This window comes from Hoplias malabaricus, chromosome 6 (assembly GCF_029633855.1).
Source record: "Hoplias malabaricus isolate fHopMal1 chromosome 6, fHopMal1.hap1, whole genome shotgun sequence".
NCBI classification, from domain to species: Eukaryota; Metazoa; Chordata; class Actinopteri; order Characiformes; family Erythrinidae; genus Hoplias; species Hoplias malabaricus.
Window position 1 is genome coordinate 28,966,403 of NC_089805.1, and position 19,156 is coordinate 28,985,558.

The 19,156-nt window shown below is 38.2% G+C and overlaps 2 protein-coding genes across 4 annotated transcripts; one reads left to right on the forward strand and one right to left on the reverse strand.

Moving 5' to 3' along the window:
* Positions 1-364: 364 nt before the first annotated feature.
* prpsap2 (phosphoribosyl pyrophosphate synthetase-associated protein 2) lies at positions 365-8,093 on the reverse strand. Its single transcript, XM_066675192.1, has 11 exons — positions 7,977-8,093; positions 6,046-6,277; positions 4,836-4,888; positions 3,494-3,560; positions 3,167-3,339; positions 2,828-2,943; positions 2,376-2,431; positions 2,083-2,231; positions 1,919-1,989; positions 1,678-1,824; positions 365-1,465 (listed from the first exon to the last, which is right to left on the reverse strand). The coding sequence occupies exons 2-11, from the start codon at positions 6,126-6,128 to the stop codon at positions 1,307-1,309; spliced, it is 1,074 nt and encodes a 357-aa protein (XP_066531289.1). The 5' UTR covers positions 6,129-6,277; positions 7,977-8,093; the 3' UTR covers positions 365-1,306.
* Positions 8,094-8,566: 473 nt separating this feature from the next.
* atad5a (ATPase family AAA domain containing 5a) lies at positions 8,567-19,058 on the forward strand. 3 transcript variants are annotated; one of them, XM_066674649.1, is made up of 24 exons: positions 8,567-8,899; positions 9,101-9,179; positions 9,273-10,097; positions 10,185-10,999; positions 11,103-11,178; positions 11,267-11,425; positions 11,556-11,700; positions 11,790-11,868; positions 11,955-12,136; positions 12,221-12,369; positions 12,497-12,647; positions 12,762-13,112; positions 13,253-13,349; positions 13,474-13,556; positions 13,647-13,783; positions 13,906-14,077; positions 14,215-14,388; positions 15,128-15,316; positions 15,406-15,470; positions 15,564-15,741; positions 15,922-16,082; positions 16,190-17,046; positions 17,176-17,334; positions 18,146-19,058. In XM_066674649.1, the coding sequence occupies exons 2-24, from the start codon at positions 9,126-9,128 to the stop codon at positions 18,222-18,224; spliced, it is 5,337 nt and encodes a 1,778-aa protein (XP_066530746.1). In that variant the 5' UTR covers positions 8,567-8,899; positions 9,101-9,125; the 3' UTR covers positions 18,225-19,058. The 3 variants fall into 3 exon arrangements, with proteins under 3 accessions (XP_066530746.1, XP_066530745.1, XP_066530747.1); XM_066674650.1 differs by having other exon boundaries at positions 8,569-8,899; positions 9,273-9,489; positions 9,994-10,999; positions 18,146-19,057; XM_066674648.1 differs by having other exon boundaries at positions 9,273-10,999.
* Positions 19,059-19,156: the final 98 nt, after the last annotated feature.

Consider the following 19,156-nt stretch of genomic DNA (forward strand, 5'->3'; position numbering starts at 1 on the left):
GATTTCTTAGTTAGTTTATGATAACTTAAGCCAAAGGTCAAGCCTGTCCAATAGGAACAGAGCTGTAAGCAAACGAGTCTAAATAAATAAATAAACAAACTATGGGGCTCAGTCAGATATGCTAGGCTTTCTCTCTCTGTTCACTCCAGAAAAACAGCAGTCCTCCAATGTTTAATATTATGAAAAGATTTGGATAGTGATGTGCCTGTCCAAATGGCAAATAGTGAGGAAAAATCTGAATTTTACAAAATAAAATTCTTGTTTGAGTGTTAAAGGGAAAGGTTGCGTAAAAGATATGTATATAGAAGATATTGCAGCTATCACAATGAAAACCACAGTGGTATTTTTATATAATTTTGTTTATTTATCATCAAGTGCAGTGAACAAATATAAAAGCCTGATCAATTAGTACCATAACAAAAACCCTGCATTTGACCAGAAATGAGAGAAACAAGTTCTAGGCATCACACAGCGTAATGATGACCACTGCTTGAGTTCTGAAGCAAGAATGCTCCTATGGTCCCTTTATTGGCAAAAGCTTTTATATGCTGAAGCATTAGTGGAGCATCTTAGCATGAATAACATTCAAATCTGTACATTAGTATGTCTCTCTATTCCTAGTTTAAGCGGCAAACGAAACCTGCATATTAAACATTTGCAGTGGAAATTTGAATTTAAATCTTGTAAAAAATATATATTAATTAAATCTGTCGAGCACTCACCAAATCAATTAATCAATAACTGTCTATTGGCACAGTGATTACAGACATCTTGGGGCATTGACACTGGTATACAGTATTCTAGCATTAGTCTAATAGATGACTACTGTATTAGGTATTTGGCCACATACAGGAGTTCTGACTTGCCATGAATTAGCAATTCTTTTACACTCAACATCAGAGTAATTTTCCTGGAATCATCTGTTCCAAGGGGTATCAGTGCAGCTTTCAAAGCCAGTGAACAACACCCAGTGTTCCTTAAATAATTACAAATCAGTGACCAAAACTCATTTCAACATCAATAAAAGGGTGTTTCCAGTAACTTGCCTTTCTTTTCAAGCAATTCTGTGAATTTCACCACAGCAGCTAATGAGTAAACTTACATCACACAAATGCCTTACAAATGATAGTGGCCTTCAAGCATATGAACACAGATTTCAATGTAGCAAGCTACACAACAGAAACATCAGCAAGGAACAATGCATTTTTGACTTTTGGCCACATTTTACAGATATATGGGACAGACAAATAGGTTTTCTGTGGGTATTACGCAACTGGCAGTGACGAGGCAGCAGCTGACCTGGCTGTCAATCATCCATGCCTATGTTGCGAAACAGGTAAGACATTGATTCTCCGTTATGAATACGGCGAATTGCCTCAGACAAAATCATGCTGATGTCGACAGTCTTGATCTTTGGACACTGAAGTTTCTGGATCTCATGTGGAATGGTGTTTGTGACAACCACCTAAAGAGGGAACAGGGATTAAGCAGCTAAAATTAACTCAAACCAAATCTACTTTATTTATCTCAGGGGGCAATTCATGTTGGGCCCAGTGACATCACACAAGGGAAATATGAGGTAAGACAGAACACACCTGCTAATAGGGGACAGAGTAATTAATAAATGAAAGATCAGTCTTTTTACAAATATTCTGACAATCACATTCAACTACAAACCTCATCAATAGCAGATTCCTCTATGAGACGTGGTGCATCTGAGGAGAGGATTCCATGAGTGGCCATGACAAAGATTTTGTAAGCACCTCGTTCTTTCAATGTTTCAGCCGCTGCTAGGAAACTATCCACATCATCAATTATGTCATCCTATTACAGAAAGAAAAACCCCTCAAGTATCAGAAGTTGATCAAACTCTCACTTACTTAGGAGGGTTTATATGTTTAAAAGATTTGAAACTCACCACAATGATGGCAATTCGACCGCCTACATCTCCCACCACAGTTATTGGAGGTTTTTCTTTTGGAATTAGCACTGTTATGAAAACCACAAAGAGATGTACAGATATGCAAGCAATATTCAACTATAATAAGCCATTTAAGTAAAAAGGGCAATGAGGGTGCTCACATGGAATCTCCAGACTGGGATGAATGGCTCCAATATTTTTCACAGTAGGTGGGGAGTGTCTTCCATCCACAAGGTCTGATTCAGCATCCTGGGCTTCACCATGGATCACAGCAATGCCCAGTCGAAGCCTTTCAGCAAATGACTGGGCCCTGTAAAGCAGAGTGAAAGGATCACACTCAGTTTGCTTTGCATCATGATTTTGGGAGGAGGAAGGAATGTGGGGGGGGAGAAAAAAAAAACAAAAACAAACAAACATCACAAAACTCATGGGTTTACACAAGCCATGAGCCTACCTTTTAGCTGATGCTGGAGACTTGGCCACTATTACTGCATTTCTGTAGTCAGGGATCTGGATGTTATATAAAATAGGGGACAATCAGAAATGATAGGTACAGACATTATTTCAAAACTCTAGTGGAGATATTGGAGATTTATTTTTTTAATACTAAATTTAATTCAATTAAAGCTTATTAACTCTTGTTTTCAGTGGAATTGGGGTAATTAATCACAAGATAGTATTTCATTAAATAATTTATTTATAAATAACTTATATTAAGAGTTGTATACACACTGTTAACCATGTACTGTAGCTTGACTTGAAATCCATAGAGAACATAAAGAAAGTCTGAGTCAGATACAGAAATAAATAACCTTGGCCTAAGGGTGTTCAAAGGTAGATAATATTCACACCTAATCTGGTAATTACAGTTCTGAATGTCAGCAGTTTCACCAGGCTAGAACAGACCTCTTCCTGAATGTACTGCAGCAGAAATGGAGATGCTCGCAGGTTGTCTACTGGAATGTTGAAGAAACCTTGTATTTCCTTTTGGTGCAAATCCATAGTGATGAGATGTGTAAGACCTGGTCAAAGTCGAATTGAACTGAGTGAAATTAGACGGTGTAACAGACAATTTTGTGACATTCAACCTAATTAACAAGACCATGTACTGTATATTTAAACATATTCATTTAGCAGATTGAGCCAAACCGACAAACATTCCGATTAATTGTTAAATACTAGCAAAGTGCCAACCAATGCATAGGTTAAACTAAAGCATGATGATGAAAGAAAGCACATTTTTACCAGCTTTACACATCATGGAAGCCAATAGCTTAGAGACAATTGAGCCTCTCTTCCTCATTTTGCACTGTTTACTGTAGGGAAAATACGGAATGACTCCAATGATATTCCGGGCACAAGAGGTCCTACAGGCATACACCATAATAAGCAGTTCCATAATGGTTGTATTAACATCCCTGTAAAGACAAAGCCGAATGCTTATGAGTAATTTTTAAAACATAGCAATCAGAGACAATCCCAGTAGTTAACAATACTGAGAAAAATGAATGCAACATGTAATTTGGCTTGACAAATTTAAACAAATTATTGAGTACAAAAAATAAAATTTACTTGGATACAGTCTGGATGATGAATACATCTTTACCACGCACAGACTCCTGTATCTGAACTCGTGTTTCTGTGTAGACAAAAAATGTTACATTTATTTTCTATTATTCCATGTGGCTTACTGTTGGAGACAAAATAGCTTTCATTAGGACAGCAATGTGAAAATATAAAGAGTTAATTTAGGACAGGATCAAAAGTATTCTAATACAAACAGTCAATACAAAGAGCATATCATTTTCATTGGTGAGCTTGCCCAGCCACATGCTTTGTATTGTCTGCACTTTCCCACAAGGAATGCAAAGAATGCACAGCCCCTCTGCAAAATCAACCATTCAGCATGTGCCCTGACCATATCAATCCCAACCAGGCCATCCAAAATGATGGTTACAGTACTACATTGCCTGTGTGAAAGCACAATTATCCTGTAAATTCCCATCCTGAAAGCCAAATCTGAGGGTGTATTGATACAGTAAAGAAATGTATGTATACACAAGTAAATTCATTCAACCATTCATTGTCTGTAACCACTCATTCAATTCAGGGTTGGTTGTGGTGGTCCGGAGCCTACCCAGAATCACTGGGCGCAAGGCGGGAACACACCCTGGAGGAAGCACCACTCTGTCACAGGGAGAGACACACTCACACCTTTGGACACTTGAGTCACAAATCAACCTACTAATGTGTGTTTCTGGACTGAGGGAGGAAACTGTATAATACACATACTCTATGCCTTGATGCCGTCTTGATCTCTTAGTAGTCTGTCGTTTGTTGTCTTTCCCAGAAACAACACACCATGTTCATTCATTCATTATCTGTAACTGCTTATCCAGTTCAGGGTCGTGTGGGTCCAGAGCCTACCTGGAATCATTGGCCGGACACGGAGAGAACACACCAACCACTCACAGACAGTCACCCGGAGCGGGAATGGAACCCACAACCTCCAGGTACCTGGAGCTGTGTGACTGCGACACTACCTGCTGCACCACCGTGCCGCCCCACACACTATGCTAAACTAATAGCTAAAGTCACATTTCTTTCTTGAAGACCCCTAAATATATTGGTGACTCTTACTAGCAAATTTATCAACATGACTACAAAATCAAACCTAGCCACCCCACTATCAGATAAAAAGTGGGCAATAAATCAAAGCCACGTGTAAAAGCAATAAAAGAATATGTAACTAAATACAATTGCATTTTTCTGAAAGAAAATCTCTGTACTATATAATTATAACACTGTACAATGAAAAGTATAGGGGGAAAAAACCTTGACCTAACTTTAAAAAAAAAATCAACCAAATTTCTGGTTGAGGTTACATCAGAACTTTTTTTTTTTAATATCTCACCTCTATTAGCTTCCTGATAGACCTGCACCTTGCCAAGTTCCACACCTAAACGTCTGTAGCAAAACAGGATAAAACAGAGAAAAATTACAAATATAGGAATGGTCTCCAGACAGAGTAACAGATGAAAAATTAACCAGACCTGAACTCAGGGTCAGAAACCTGCTTTTGCTATTTAGCAGTGGTTAATTACGATGGTAAAGTAACAGGAAACACAAAATATTGTTGAGCATTATTAGGGTTAGACAAGCAGGCTTGGGACTGGATGGTCGCTTTTTCAAATAAAAAAACAAAAAAAAATCACTTTATGCTGCTCTCTGTAAGAGCATATTTTTGCTGTCCAGTTAAAAACCATGTATCTCCATTTTTACTTTACTACATCATCTGAACAGGCAGCTGTCCTTCACATCATGTGAAAATTTCAATGAAAAGACCAAGAGAAATGCTCCAACATTACTTGGAAAATATCTTTTTACATTCACTTCCATTGACAGAGAAGAAAGTTTTTCTCTTGTAAAGTTACTATTTTGGTTGATACATCTTTTAAATTGTACAGCAACAATACACTAGTGTCATAATTGTAAAACAGAGCTTTGTGTAGGTTATTTTTTATATTATTATAATACTTTGTACTTACAGTGTTGTGAAAACACTTTCCATGTAGGTTGTATTTTGTATTATGTACGCCATGTAGGTTTGGATTTTTTTTTCTCTCTTAATAATAAAAACCTTCATTTAAGAATTGCATTTTGTGTTTACTTGTGTTGTCATTGACTAGTATTTAAATTTGTTTGATGATCTGAAACATTTAAGAGTGACAAATGTTACAAAAGAAAAAAAAATCTTGAAGGGGCAAACACGCTTTCCCACCACATATAGCGCTTTTCTAAAACCCAAAGATGCTTACAATCGTTTGTTCATAGACAGACAGATAGTAACATTCAACACACAGGCAGTACAGGTTCAGCAGTTACGAGGAACCACAACATAGTGTTACAATTTAAGCATAACATCAGCAATGAGTAAAAGACCATTTACTATAAGCAAGAGAGAAGAGGGAGAATGTTTGTGGACTGTATGATTTAGGGACATCAACAAACACTCACCAACAACTGTATATGAAAAGGGAGGGAGGGAAGTTCATACATGCATCCATGCATCCTTTAATGAAAGTACGTTTGATGGAAATTAAATGTATAAAATAGCAACCTACTCTGAGATCCTTTTACCCAGCTCCCTGCTGGAGGGGTTGGAGTTGGCCGTAAAAATGACCAGACCTCCTTTTGCGGCATTCATGTCCAGTTGTTTCTTGTTGACTACCTCAAGGGACTCAGGCAGTGGCTCCCTGGGCTCCCAGGCACTGCTGAGCCCTTCCTAATGATAGTATCACAGGAACACTGTTAGTTTAACACCGCACAACACGAAAAAGTCTCTCTGGTCAAACCCTGTAGAAAAAATAAAATGAATGAGATATATTTAGCTGCCATATAGCAAAGTAATGTAATATATTTTGCATCTTATTGCAACATGTTATACTTATGTCTTAACAGATCTACATTTGGTGACTGTCGCCAGAGGGTGTCATTATGAGCTTCAAAACCCAGCTCCCTATCTTTCACTCCAGATATTATATTAATTATATTCTATTACAACTTAACTGTAATTTCTGGAGTAAAAAGAAAGATGTTAATAATGTGTGATTATATATATAATAATTAAGAAAAATATTTCCCTTGATTAATTTCTCCTCTACTTCAAAAATTGGGCCCTTATAATAATTTGTTTTCTTAATCTAATCATACTCTCATATGAACTAAGCAAAAATAATTAGTTAATTATGCTTCATTAAACTGGGGAAAATATAAATTAAATTGAGAATACATTGTTTAAATTGGGTATTTTTTTTAAATTAATGATCTGCTTTTTAAGCCTCTAAATATCTTCCCTAGCTTCACATCTCAAGGACTTTGTATTTTGATCTAACCGTCACTCCAAGACAACCGCCACACGCCCCCGCCCCCACCCTATGTGCTCTGTGACTTGGAGGGGGGAGCGGATCAATACTAAATATTGATATTACTGATGCAGACCTTTGTCCTGAGAATCGATTCTCACATGACACTCTTGATATTTAATGTTTTATTTAAGCAGTAAACAGTATATTACCCAAGTCAGTCTTATTTAACTGAAGGTTAATATGTTAAAAGAGAAGATTCTAGTTAATTAATAAGTAGGGTAGGAACTACTTTTCTTTCCGCCCTCTTGGTCAGAGAGTGAGACCAATAAGACGAGGCTCGATCTCCAACGTCTCTATACTCCCTCCGTAGTCCACCAGCTACAGCAAGGAGTAACGAATTCTATTAGCAAATAGTAAATTGCATGTATACTAAAGAGACACTTATTCAACCATAGACTAAAGTACTCACTGCATAACATTTAGGGCCCTGCTCGGCTGTGAGGACCTGTGATGTTCACTCTGTAGGGATCATGGTGCCATTTGAAGTTCAGCCGTAGAGAACGCTCTCTAAACAGAAACTAATTGGCTGATACCGTTTCCTACGCTGTCGGTTCACATGGGCACTTTATTTCACGCTACAAGAAAGCCATCCAAGTGTAATGTCTATATTTGAAACTGTTTTCTGTAAAGAGTGACAGGGAAGTTTTTTTTTTTACATACACGTGGACGTTCCTACACCGGTATCCACATTCGCACACAGTTATCCGATCGAAAGGGAAATGACTGCTTTCGCTGTTTTGTAATAGTGGGGAAAACGTTTTAAAAGAGACAAGGAAAATCACCAGTATAATTTTAGAGCTAGCCAATAATGCTAATCTAAGCTTCAAAATTGTATCCTTAATACTAGCTGCAGGCAAAGTCAATCAAAGAGGGAAATATCTCTGCATCCATCTTCAAGACATCCTTATAAACCTTCCAATGAGCTGCTCTAAAGGCTAGGTACCCAGACTCAACTGTTCTGTCTCATGTAACGAAAGCTACATATGGATAGAACTGCTAACTCCCAGTGACACGAGCACACTTCAACAGCATATTTATTCTCTCCACTTCATCTAAAAAACACACCAACAAACACCGCTAACGGACACACGCCTGTTCTACAGCTAAACTTCAGCGGCTTCTCTCACCAGCTTTGTCCTTTTTTCCGTCCCCGGCTGATGGACTTGATCTCGGACAGAGCACAATCTTTAGAGTGAAACAACAGTACCAGCGCTCAATAAGCTATAAAGGACACTTCATGTGCCACTCTTCAGAATTAAAGTCTCAGGCAAGCTACGAGAGCTGTACAGTCAACCGCCAGAGAGAAAGTCACAGGCATTAATAAATTCTCATATGTAAATATTTTACATTTCAGATTAATGATTTAACCAAATTTATGCAATGATGGCGGTGTAAAATCTTATAATTAATATTAATACAAATAATATAACAAACATACAGAATAAACTCACTCCTAACTCTCAATATGTGACATCAATGTTTATATTTTTTTTCCTATACTACTACTACTACTACTACTACTACTACTACTACTACTACTAATAATAATAATAATAATAATAATAATGTATTATTTTTATTATTGTTTTCTGTGGGCTCGCGGTATCCCGGGTTGCGCAGTGACGTAGCGCGCGCTGATTGGTGGACTCCGCGCGGCGAAAGCAGCGTCGCTGTTTGGCGCCATTTGCGGGGAAAGGAACCGAGACAGGTTCAACTTTTATTTGTTTTGTTTTATTGTTTTGTCTAAATATTCCATATGTTGTTCATTAGTGTCGTTTTATGTGAGCTCTGCTGCGCTAATATTCACGAGTGTGTCGCTCCGTTTTTCTTTAAGTCTGAGTCATACATGTCATTGATATTGAAGAACAGTAAACGGTAGCAGGCTGCGCTAAACAGGGTAGCCAGCTCGCTTTGTATTTAGATATTTATCTATAATTAGCCACACAGTTAGTCTTTAGTACTTTTATGGGTTCCATCTTAGTTTAATGGCTGAACGTCAAGTTAGACCCAACAATGTGTTATCGGGGATTTGAAAGAAAGATAAACACAGGTGAGTATCTTCATCACTACACGAGATGACATAACATTATAATGTTACTAATACAGCTGGTTTATGTTTGATAGGACACTATCTAACAATTAGGCCTTATTTTGAAACTAGAATTATGGTTACTGTCTCATGGCTTAAAAACTCATCCTACACCTTTTCAGTTAGCATGGTTTATTGTTTCTGTAATGATTTCTTTCATAGATTTGTAAATTGGAGAACAGCAACTATGGCTGGTGTTGTTGCTATGGCAGCTGTTATGGAAGATTTTGAGGCTACTCAGGTTTGTCATTATGTTCCTTCCTAGTTTTCAGACTTTGCCTTTATGGCTTGAAAATGTCATTGTTAATTTTTTGTTTTGTTTTGGTGTATTCAGGCCTGCAAGAAGTTGAGAAAAGATGAAGATTCACCATCTGCAAGGACTATCACTAATTACTTCTTGCCCTTGCCCAAAACTGTGGAAAAGATTTCTTCTCCACCTCAATCAAAAAACATAGCAGATTACTTCAGGAAGACATCACCAGCCCAGGAAAAGAGCAGTCGCCTTCAATCCACAGCACCAGTCAGTTATCAGGATGTCTCTCCTAAGCTGGGTAAAACACAAAGGCAAAAACGTACTAGGAAATTTAAAGAGCAAAACAAGCGATCAGAGGAGGATTTGGAGGTACAGGTGTTAGAAAGTCCAAATGACTGTGTAGTAATAGAAGATGGTAACTTTTCTTTGCTTGGAACTGATACTGCTGCCCTTTTGTCTCAGTTTAGTAGTGACAAGTGCTTGGACGAAGAGCCGCTTAAAAGAAAGAATGCCACGGAGGCATGTACACAAGATAAAAAAGCAAAGGATATGCTGCGATATTGTAAAAGCAAGAATGTAGCTAAGCAAACCGGGGATGATGGTTTAATTAGAGATCTTGCTTCACCTGGAGAAGAGAAATGTACAAATATGAAGTCTGTCACGCTTAAAAGCAGGAAAGCAAGAGTAAGCCAGAATGATGTGTGTGTAGAACAGGATCAGTCACTGATGAATGCTAGTCTGGAAGTCAATGTAGATGAAACATCTATGCTTAATAGCAGTATGGTTACTGTGTCCTTTGAAGACTTTTTACAGAGTCAGAGTACAGAGGACAAAGAGGATGCTGCAAATACGGAACCAAACAGCAGTGGCACTGAAACTCTAAGCGATGATAAGGCTTCTTATGATGTGAGTAATATGGAGGTTGTAGCTTCACAGGTGTCACCAAGAACTCTCACAGTTCAAGCTGAAGTGCATCCTGTCTCCCCCAATCAGGAGTCAACCAAGAGCCCTGAAGTAAGAGTGGCATCGATTTTCAGCAGGAATAAGAAAGAGAGCCAAGTAAAAGATAGCAAGAACTCGCCTTCTATAAACACTCTGGTGACAGCAAACTTTCTCCCTGATCTTAAAAGAAAATCTAATGTTGTACTTCCTGAAGATGATTTGGAGCTCGCAGTAGTTGAATCCAGCTCTGCTCCAAGGTCCACACCAGATGAAAGGAAGCAGTTCATGAGTGCCTTTAAGCAGCCTAGTTTGGAAGGGTCTAAATGTAAAACTAGCAAAGGTCCGGGAAAACTTAAACAGGTTCTGGAAAAAGCTCCTGAGACAGCAGCGAAGGAGCCTGCAGAGAAAGCTGTTGAGAACCCCTCAGAGCTAAAAGTGGATACAGAGCTAAAAGTGGATACAGAGCAAAAAATTGCAAGCAGTGTTGGTAATAAGCAATGCCGAAAATCTGGGGAAAAAAGACTGGCAGACACACTAGAAGATTTACCAGCATCTATTTCAAAACCAGAGGAACTTCGCACATCAGTGGATTTTGACACTGAGAATGGTTCTCTTGATAACAGCAAAACACAACCTGCCAGGGAACTTAGGAGATCTACAAGGGAGAGTACACGCCGGCAGACAGCTCCTATGACTGAGCTGAATAAGTCACCTTGCAAAACAAGAAGCCAAGAAAAGGCAGAAAAAGCTACAGTATCCCAGGAAGACCCTTCTCTAGCTTCTACCCCAAAATCTCATAGGCCCAAAAGGAGTATTTACAGGGCTGAGATGCTCTCTTTATCTACCAAAAAAGGAAGCCCAATCAAGTGAGTTCATGTTGGTGTCTTTGTTAGCAGTTTTGTAATTTAGATTGATAAATTAGCTGCATATTCTTAACTAATTATTGGTTAATGTGTTTTTGTCAATCAGAATGAAATTCACCAGAGTGTTTCCATCTTCTGCTACAAAAGTTGGAGACAGAAAGTCAAGTCCTGTTTTAGTACAGGTAAGTTATTATTTATTACCAGAAGTGTCATATATTCTGTTTTACATACGTTATAATTAATATAATCATATTTGAAAATATTTTAAAGGAATCAAACTCACTGAAGAAAAGCCAACATGCAAAAAAGTTAGTCCAGAAAGCCAAGGCACTTAAGCAAAGCAAACAGTCCACTGCAACGGATAAGCCTTCTGTGCGCCGTTCTGCAAGGAAGAAAGAATGTGTCCGAGTAAATTACTGTGAAGACGAGGTAGGGTCTTTGTGGGGTTATTTATTTTTAACTGGTGCAATATGTAATGTATCAGCCTAATTCAAACAACTGTATAAAATTCTTCTTCAAATTTGAGACCTTTTTTACCCCATTATTTATCTGTTTTCAGGACTCTGTAGTCTTTGTGGGAGATGTTGCAAGCAGTCCTGCTCTTATATCTGAGGAAATTGGTGAAACTCAGAAGAAATTTCGCAGTTTGAATGATGTTTTAGGCAAAAACATATCCCAGAATAAAGCTTCTAAAAATGCTACCGGTAAAATGCTTATAAAAATGTGTATATTTTTTCATTAATTAGTAGCAATGTTATTTGATATTGACATTTTTCTCTTTTGCTCTTTCTAGGTTCCAAATTGGCACCCATGTTTTTAGAAAGAAAAATACAGAAACCTTTAGCAGTCATCTCCATTTTTGATGATAGCAGGTATGAACTTAGAAATACCTAAAATGAGAAGAAATATTTTATTAAATTTGTTCAGTAGAGAATAATAAATCTTTTTTTTTCTGTAGCCATGATGGTTCAGAAAACTCTCAAGATGACGAACAGTTTAAAGCAAAAAGGGAGTTCCTAAAGAGTGGCCTTCCAGAGTCTTTTAAAAAGAAGATTGCCAAGACGGCAGCAAACAGGGAGGCCTACACTCAGTCATGTGCTTCATTCCAGCCTGTTGTGCATGTTCAGCAGAGACCTACCGGTGAGCCAACATTTCGGTATCCAAAAATCCAGAGTCATTGCTGCTTTCCTATAGTAATTTCTGTTATGTTGTTGCCTTGGACAGATTGCTCTATGTGGACTCTCCCATGGCCTGAATGTTCTTTCCTAAGTTGCCTGAAGGAGTTTTACCAGTTACCTCAGATGCCACAGGTTGCCTACACAGACACTGCTGGCAGCACCACTGTACCTGCTCACCCGACCTGCAGAGAACAGGCAGGTTATTGGTAGTGTTAAGATTGCAGTTAATTGTTTTTGAATGCATTGTAACTTGCATTCAATTGTGAGTATTGAGCTATTAATACGATTTAATGCCTTTCTTAAATAATGTTTTTCTTTTCAGGTTTCTGGTTGGCAAGAAGATTTTACAGAGTCAATTAGACAAAAACTGTTGGAAGAAATTATCACAGCCAATCCTACTTTCCCTGTCCAAAGATATTTCACTCGGTTCTTGAAAAAACACAAAGACTGTTTGTTACAGTCTATTGCTGCAGGTTAAAACAGTTTTGTAATGTCTTTTCATAAACATTTTTTTTAAGATTCAGTCCAGTTTCTCACCTAAGGTACACTATTTATACAGTCTTCTGTTTCTTTTTTTATTTTCTCAGAACCTGACAAAATTAAAACACCATGCTCTGCTGGCTTGTCTGAGTATGTTGGAGGAAAACGTAAACGTGTAGATGATGGGGACAGATCAGGCAAGCTGGCCAAGAAACAGAAGTCGAGGCACAAGGAGGAAGATTCCATAGTGATAGTAGAGAGTCTGAGCTCACAAAGTGGAGCAGCACAGGAGAACACAGACTCAATGGCTTCTGGCAGAGGCAGTAGGAGGCGATCACTGAGAAACAAACAGACTAAAGAGGAAATTTGTCTCACAGTACAGAGTACACCTAATAGCATGCAGAGTGAGCCTGTGATTATAGAGGATTCTCCATCCTCAGAGTCCACATGTGCTGCAGGTGAGGAGGGAGATGGGTTGTAGTGGGGTTTTATTGTTTTTTGTTTGTTTGTTTTTTATTTTTCCTTTTTGGTGTCACATGCTAAGTTACTGTTCCTCTTTTAGGAACACTTTATAACAGTATGTGTCTTATTTCCACAGATGGTGTGAAGGAGGATGTGCTATGGACTGAGAAGTACCAACCACAGCAGTCAAATGATGTCATTGGAAACACAGCTTCTGTTAGGAAGTTGCACAGGTCTGTACTGTATAAGAGCATTGAGCCTAATGAATGAATGTTTTTCTTTGATACATTTTCCAAGAAATGATACTGTGAAATAGGAAGGCACCTCACTGAATGTTCCATAATTTTCACCATTTAGCTGGTTAAAAGAGTGGAAACTTAGAGCTGACCGGGAAGAGAGAAGGAAACAGCAAGAGAAAAAGCAAGAGGATGATAGTAATGGTAAATGAAAATTATCAGTTATATATGATACTCTTACTGAATGTATCTTTACCAGGCCTGTATGTTTCTAAACATGGTGTTTTACTATAGAATCCTGGATGGGTGACAGTAGTGAGGGGCTGGATGATGTAGAGGACCTACTCTGTAATACATTGCTGATTACGGGACCGACTGGAATAGGCAAGACTGCTGCTGTGTATGCTTGTGCCCAAGAGCTTGGCTTTAAGGTCTCTGTTTTTGCCCCTTGTTGAAACACATTTGTGATTTGTGACAATAATTATAAATTAAATGGGATATATATGAACAAAATACTTTAATTAAATGTTTGCAACATAATTTCCTTCCATAGGTGTTTGAAGTGAACTGCTCTTCTCAGCGAAGTGGTCGTCAGATATTGTCTCAGCTGAAAGAGGCCACCCAGTCTCACCAAGTGGACATCCAGGGTGTCAATGCCCATAAACCGACCTATTTCAATAGTTACAGTGGAAGCAGTAGTACTGGTAAATCTGGCCCGTCACCAAGTGAGTGCTCAGTAAAGTCACTACTGTCCTCGTCTTGTATAGTAGCTATAGTGCTTCGTTCTTTCTAGCCACCAAATTTGAGAAGTCTGAGAAATTGTCACAGTTTAAATGATTTTGTATTGGTTCTTTGATCACAGAAAAGGTGAACTCTCCTAGAAGAGTTATATCATCTCCAAGAAAACCCCCTCAGTCCCCTAGAGGAGCTAAGAGGAAAGGTGGTTTGGCACCGACTTCATTAGCCAGTTTCTTTAAAGTGGGTGGCAAGCCAACAGGCAAAGATACTGGAAATCAAGACATAAAGGCTCAAACAGGTAATGTTTTTAACATAAATATCATATATGATATTAAAAATGTACATACAACTTGTTCAAAAATAATACATGCCTAATTAGGGCTGGACAATATTTCAATATCAATATATATCGCAATATAAAATTTTTCAATAGCCATTATATACATTTTATACACTATTTCAATATATATTATTTATAGCAGTGGTTCCTAAAGTGTGGGGCGTGGAGGTATTGCATGGGGGTCGGCAAGGCAAATGAGCTACGCATGATTGAGCACTGCTACCAAATGTTAACATGCTTAGCAATGACTGTTAAGCACAATCACTTTATTTGTGAAAGGGGGTATCAAATATTCTCATCCAGAAAAGTGGGGCACAGCAGAAAAAGTTTGAGAAACCGCTAATTTATAGCATCTGTCACTGACTGTTGGTCATTATAGGGTGCTGCCATCAGTTCATTGCACTCAATTTTAAAGTTAGTTTAAATATATTAAAATTGACAAAGCCAAGATTTTTGTTTGATGGTGATATCATGTTGCTTTCAGCTCTTGGCATTTTTCTGTGGCTTATTTTATTTTTCATTTCAATATTGAATTAAATTGTATTAGTGGAAGTTAAGAAAAGTATTGCTATAAAATTTGGCCAAATCGACCAGCTCAATGCATAATTCATACTTAATTTGGCCAGATTATCACATAAATGCATTCCGCATTGGTTTAAACTTTAATTCATAATTTTTTTTCTGCTTTTTAAAAAAGTCTGCTCCAAGAAATCCCAAAGTGATCATGATGCAAAACCTACAATTGAAGATCAGGGCAAGAGAACAGCCACATCTCTTATCTTATTTGAAGAGGTTGACGTGATATTTGATGATGATTCTGGATTCTTGGCTGCAGTTAAAACTTTCATGTCCACAACCAAGAGACCCGTCATTCTGACAACCAGTGGTGAGTTCCAGAACAATGCCTGGATGGTATTCCAGAAGATATATAATAATTATAGTAACTCAGTAACCTTTAAATTGTGATCTTTTCAGATCCTACGTTCAGTGCAATGTTTGATGGGAATTTTGATGAAATCCATTTCAAAGCTCCTTCTGTTGTAAGCCATTTGATTTTTGTATTAATCTGTAAATCAGTGTTGTCCTTTAGTATGTGGGTCTCGTCTGTGGTTAACGGCTTTCTGTGCCCTCAGGTGAATGTAGCGTGTTACCTGCAGTTGATGTGTCTAGCAGAAAATGTGTGGACAGATGCTAAAGATCTGGCAGCCTTGGTGCATTGGTGCAAATGTGATATTCGCCAGAGCCTCCTGAATCTGCAATTCTGGGTCCGTGGTGGGAGAAGACATCAGACACTGCACAACACCGTAGCAGGTAAGAACATTTTAAAAAATATGAGATAAAATACATGAGAAATTAAAAGATTTTTTTTATGGATGCAAGGAAAAGCCATTTATCTGCAGTCTAATTTCTTATGAAGCTCTTTTTGAGACCAGATTCAAAAGCTATACAAATAAAATTACATTGAAAATGAAATGTAATTGTCCTCATCAGGAACTCCTGAGTGTGAAATGAGGAGCAAGGATATGAAAGTGGAAAATGCTTCTATTGATGGACCACAATATCCTAAACCAGCCTGTCTAATTGGGTGCACAGAGTCTTTGTTGGGTCTCCTGAATATCCAGCAAGAAAAGAGAGTCGAGGACTTGCTTACGGTTAATAGACTTCTTTATTTTATTTATTATTGTTTAAAATCTTTAATGGTTTCAACTGTGGTTGGACACGTTTTTATTGTATTGTGTTGTTTTTTTTTTCCCTTCAGTGTGAACTTACATCACAGGAGAGAGTGAAATGCTGGAACCTCCTCTCAGAGACTGAAAGAAGAGGTATAAATCTGTTCTACTCAAATATGGAGGTGCTGCTGCCTCTTCCCATCTGTGCTCTTCCAGAGTACACTAGTGGACCATTGTCAGCAACAAACTCTGAACCCTTACACAAACATGACAGCATAGCCCGGCAAGATGAGCACTGTGATGAGATGAGTCCTCTGAAGGTGTCCTCTGGAATGAGACGGAAGAAGAAGCTGTGTTTGGTTGATAAGGGAGTGTTTGAATCAGACTCTGAATCAGAGGATGGTTTCCTGTCTTTGCCAAAGCTCAATTATGACCTTGAAAATCCTGACAAAAACCAAGCACAGGATCAGGCTGTTAAGAAAGCACCAGCATCTACCTTTATTTCTACAAGGATGAGGAATGTCCAACTGTCCGAAGGGGAGAGGAAGAGGAGTAAGCCAGTGTCGCAGGGCCTGTGCTCCTTAGCTGAGTACCTGGACCATTTGTCATTTATTGACTCATGTCTGCACTACCGGCCTCCTCCGACAGAGGGCGCTTGTAGCTCACAGGTGTTTGACTGGACAGACGCTGAGATCAAGAGCGGAATGACGGATGAAGTTCGTATGGAGTGTGGAGGCCCTGTGAGCGCATTTGACTCTGAAGAAATTAATGCTGTGCTACAGAGTCTGAGTTTTTCTAAGTGTAGGGCTGAGGTCTCTAAGGCCTGGGACAAAGCCCAGGAGCTTGAGGAGGATGTCAAGAGAAAAGCTGTGGAGGAGCTGACCCTTCCTGTAGCCTCACACAGACAGAGTTTTAGCCTTGCCCATAGCACATTTTGTGAACCCAGGTAAGAATTTAGCACTGGTGTACATGGGTGTAAACTGCGATTAGTCCCCCACCCCCAGAAGAATGTTAATTATGTTTATTTTTTAAGCATAAATGTAAACAAAAAGATTATCGCATCTTGTGCTTGCAGGATAATGGAGATGAGGAAGGAGGTAATGAGTGCAGTTTTCGCCAATCGGTCAATCAGCACCTTGGGAAACAAAATGGCAGTGGCAGTTGACTACCTGCCATCTCTGCGTACCATCTGCAGATCAGAGAAAATGAAGGAGCAGGGCAAAGTCAAGCGCAGGTGAGAGCTCAACTCTAAACAAATGCCACCAAATATTTTATGATCATTGCACTTTTGAGGTAGTTAATTAGGCTTGAAATTTGGGCCTGAATATAGCCCAAAATTATTTTCTAAGCCCAGTTTGTTACAGAGCATTGTGTTTACAGTCCACACCGAAACTGAGAAAGTCTGTCTAATCTGGCCCAAACTACTTTATCATATTTTGAAACTGACCTAAATATAACAAAATATAAAATGTAATATAAAATATAACCGGTTATATCAGGTTCCCTTTTGAAATATCCTAAATGACCAAACTGAAAAAAACATGATGGACTCTTTGTGTCTTATAGATATGTTGTAGCCAGATTGTTAGACTGAATGTGTTCTCTCACAAAAATAAGATATGATTTGCCACTTTTTTTTCTCAACTGCATTTTTGCTGCTGAAGAAACCATATCATTGTTTATTGTATATTCTGTGAAGTTAGTCATGCTAGAAGTTATAATAGGCAAATATAAACAAAAATATGCCCTTCAGCACAGAAGACTTCCGGACAAATCATATTTGTTCGCGTGCAATGACAGGATGTGGCTTTCACATCTTTCAAAAGATACACAAGTTTTAATACCGGTGGCTTATTTTGTCTGTTCTAAATATATTTCAGTGTAAACCAGTGAGCATTCATGTAGGTCATTGACTGCATCTGTGTATGCAGAAAGTTGTGAGGAGTTTGTAATGACATTTAGGAAATTTACAAAATATCATAAGATGTTAGGTTTGTGATTTTTATTTTTATATTTACAAATTATATTCTGTTTTTTGTCCCCAGATTCATGCACTATTTCACTAGTGTTCAACTTGACCTTCCTAAAAGCATTATTGATCTACTCACCTCAGAGTTTCCTTGAATCAATTGGCCACACTATGAGGCAGCCTTTTTGTGGCAGCTGGTTATAATGAATTTGTACAGTAATGTAATAATGTCCTAATGAGTGAGGTTTTATTTTCTTAAAGGACAGTTCTTCGCTGTCTTCTGTTTTATATCTGACTTGGTGTGAAGATCCCTATGTTTTGTACTTTTGTCATGAAATGTTTTCTCAAGTAATAAATTTGGACTTGCAACTTGTCAGAAAACATGTTTTATCAAAAATGTATATATTGTAACACTGATTTGTTAGCATTTTCAGAAAGGGCTTTAGAAATCTGTCACATTTCACGTATATTTGTACACTCTAGTATTCTTTTGGGGGCACTAAAAATGGTTTGTCTTCTCAGTTGTTTGTACACAAATACCTCTTAATCAGTGCTATTAATTTTTACAAATACTATCTTATTTCATTTCTTAAAGAAAGCCAAGAAAATAAACTTGAATGTGTCTTTCAGCCAATGGATCTCATGACCCCAACATTCACTCACACCTATGAACACTTTCAAATAGCCAATCCACCTACCATCCTGTGTTTTTGGAACATGGGAGGAAACCGAAGCATCTGGGTTACCTACACAGACAGTCACCAGGAGCAGGGCTTGAACCCACAATCTCAGGACCCTGGAGCTGTGCGAAAGCAACAATACATGTAGCCTCATTGTGCCTGCCCCCACTGCATTCAAGCTTTAATTATACCATTCCCTTTGAACTCTAATGAAGGAGCCTCTTGCAGGTACTCCCAAGCCGTTTTGTATTTATGTATGTATTTTTGATCTTCATGTAAGCTTGGTAGGTAACCCAGGGTACCTTTTTATAACTTAATGACAATAGAATATGAATATAAACATCTAATCATGTGTTGGGATTTTTTTAAGGTGTACATTTACATTTAGCCTAGTTCAAGCACATAAT

Coding starts and splice junctions, on each gene's coding strand:
- prpsap2 (XM_066675192.1), bottom strand. CDS start 6,128: ATGAATGCCGCAAAAGGAGGTCTGGTCATTTTTACGGCCAACTCCAAC. Junction 2,432..2,827: donor TGCAGTACATTCAGGAAGAG/GTCTGTTCTAGC, acceptor TATAACATCCAG/ATCCCTGACTACAGAAATGC. Junction 1,466..1,677: donor AGGAATCTGCTATTGATGAG/GTTTGTAGTTGA, acceptor TTCCCTCTTTAG/GTGGTTGTCACAAACACCAT.
- atad5a (XM_066674648.1), top strand. CDS start 9,126: ATGGCTGGTGTTGTTGCTATGGCAGCTGTTATGGAAGATTTTGAGGCT. Junction 13,350..13,473: donor TCTGTTAGGAAGTTGCACAG/GTCTGTACTGTA, acceptor TTCACCATTTAG/CTGGTTAAAAGAGTGGAAAC. Junction 14,078..14,214: donor TAAATCTGGCCCGTCACCAA/GTGAGTGCTCAG, acceptor CTTTGATCACAG/AAAAGGTGAACTCTCCTAGA.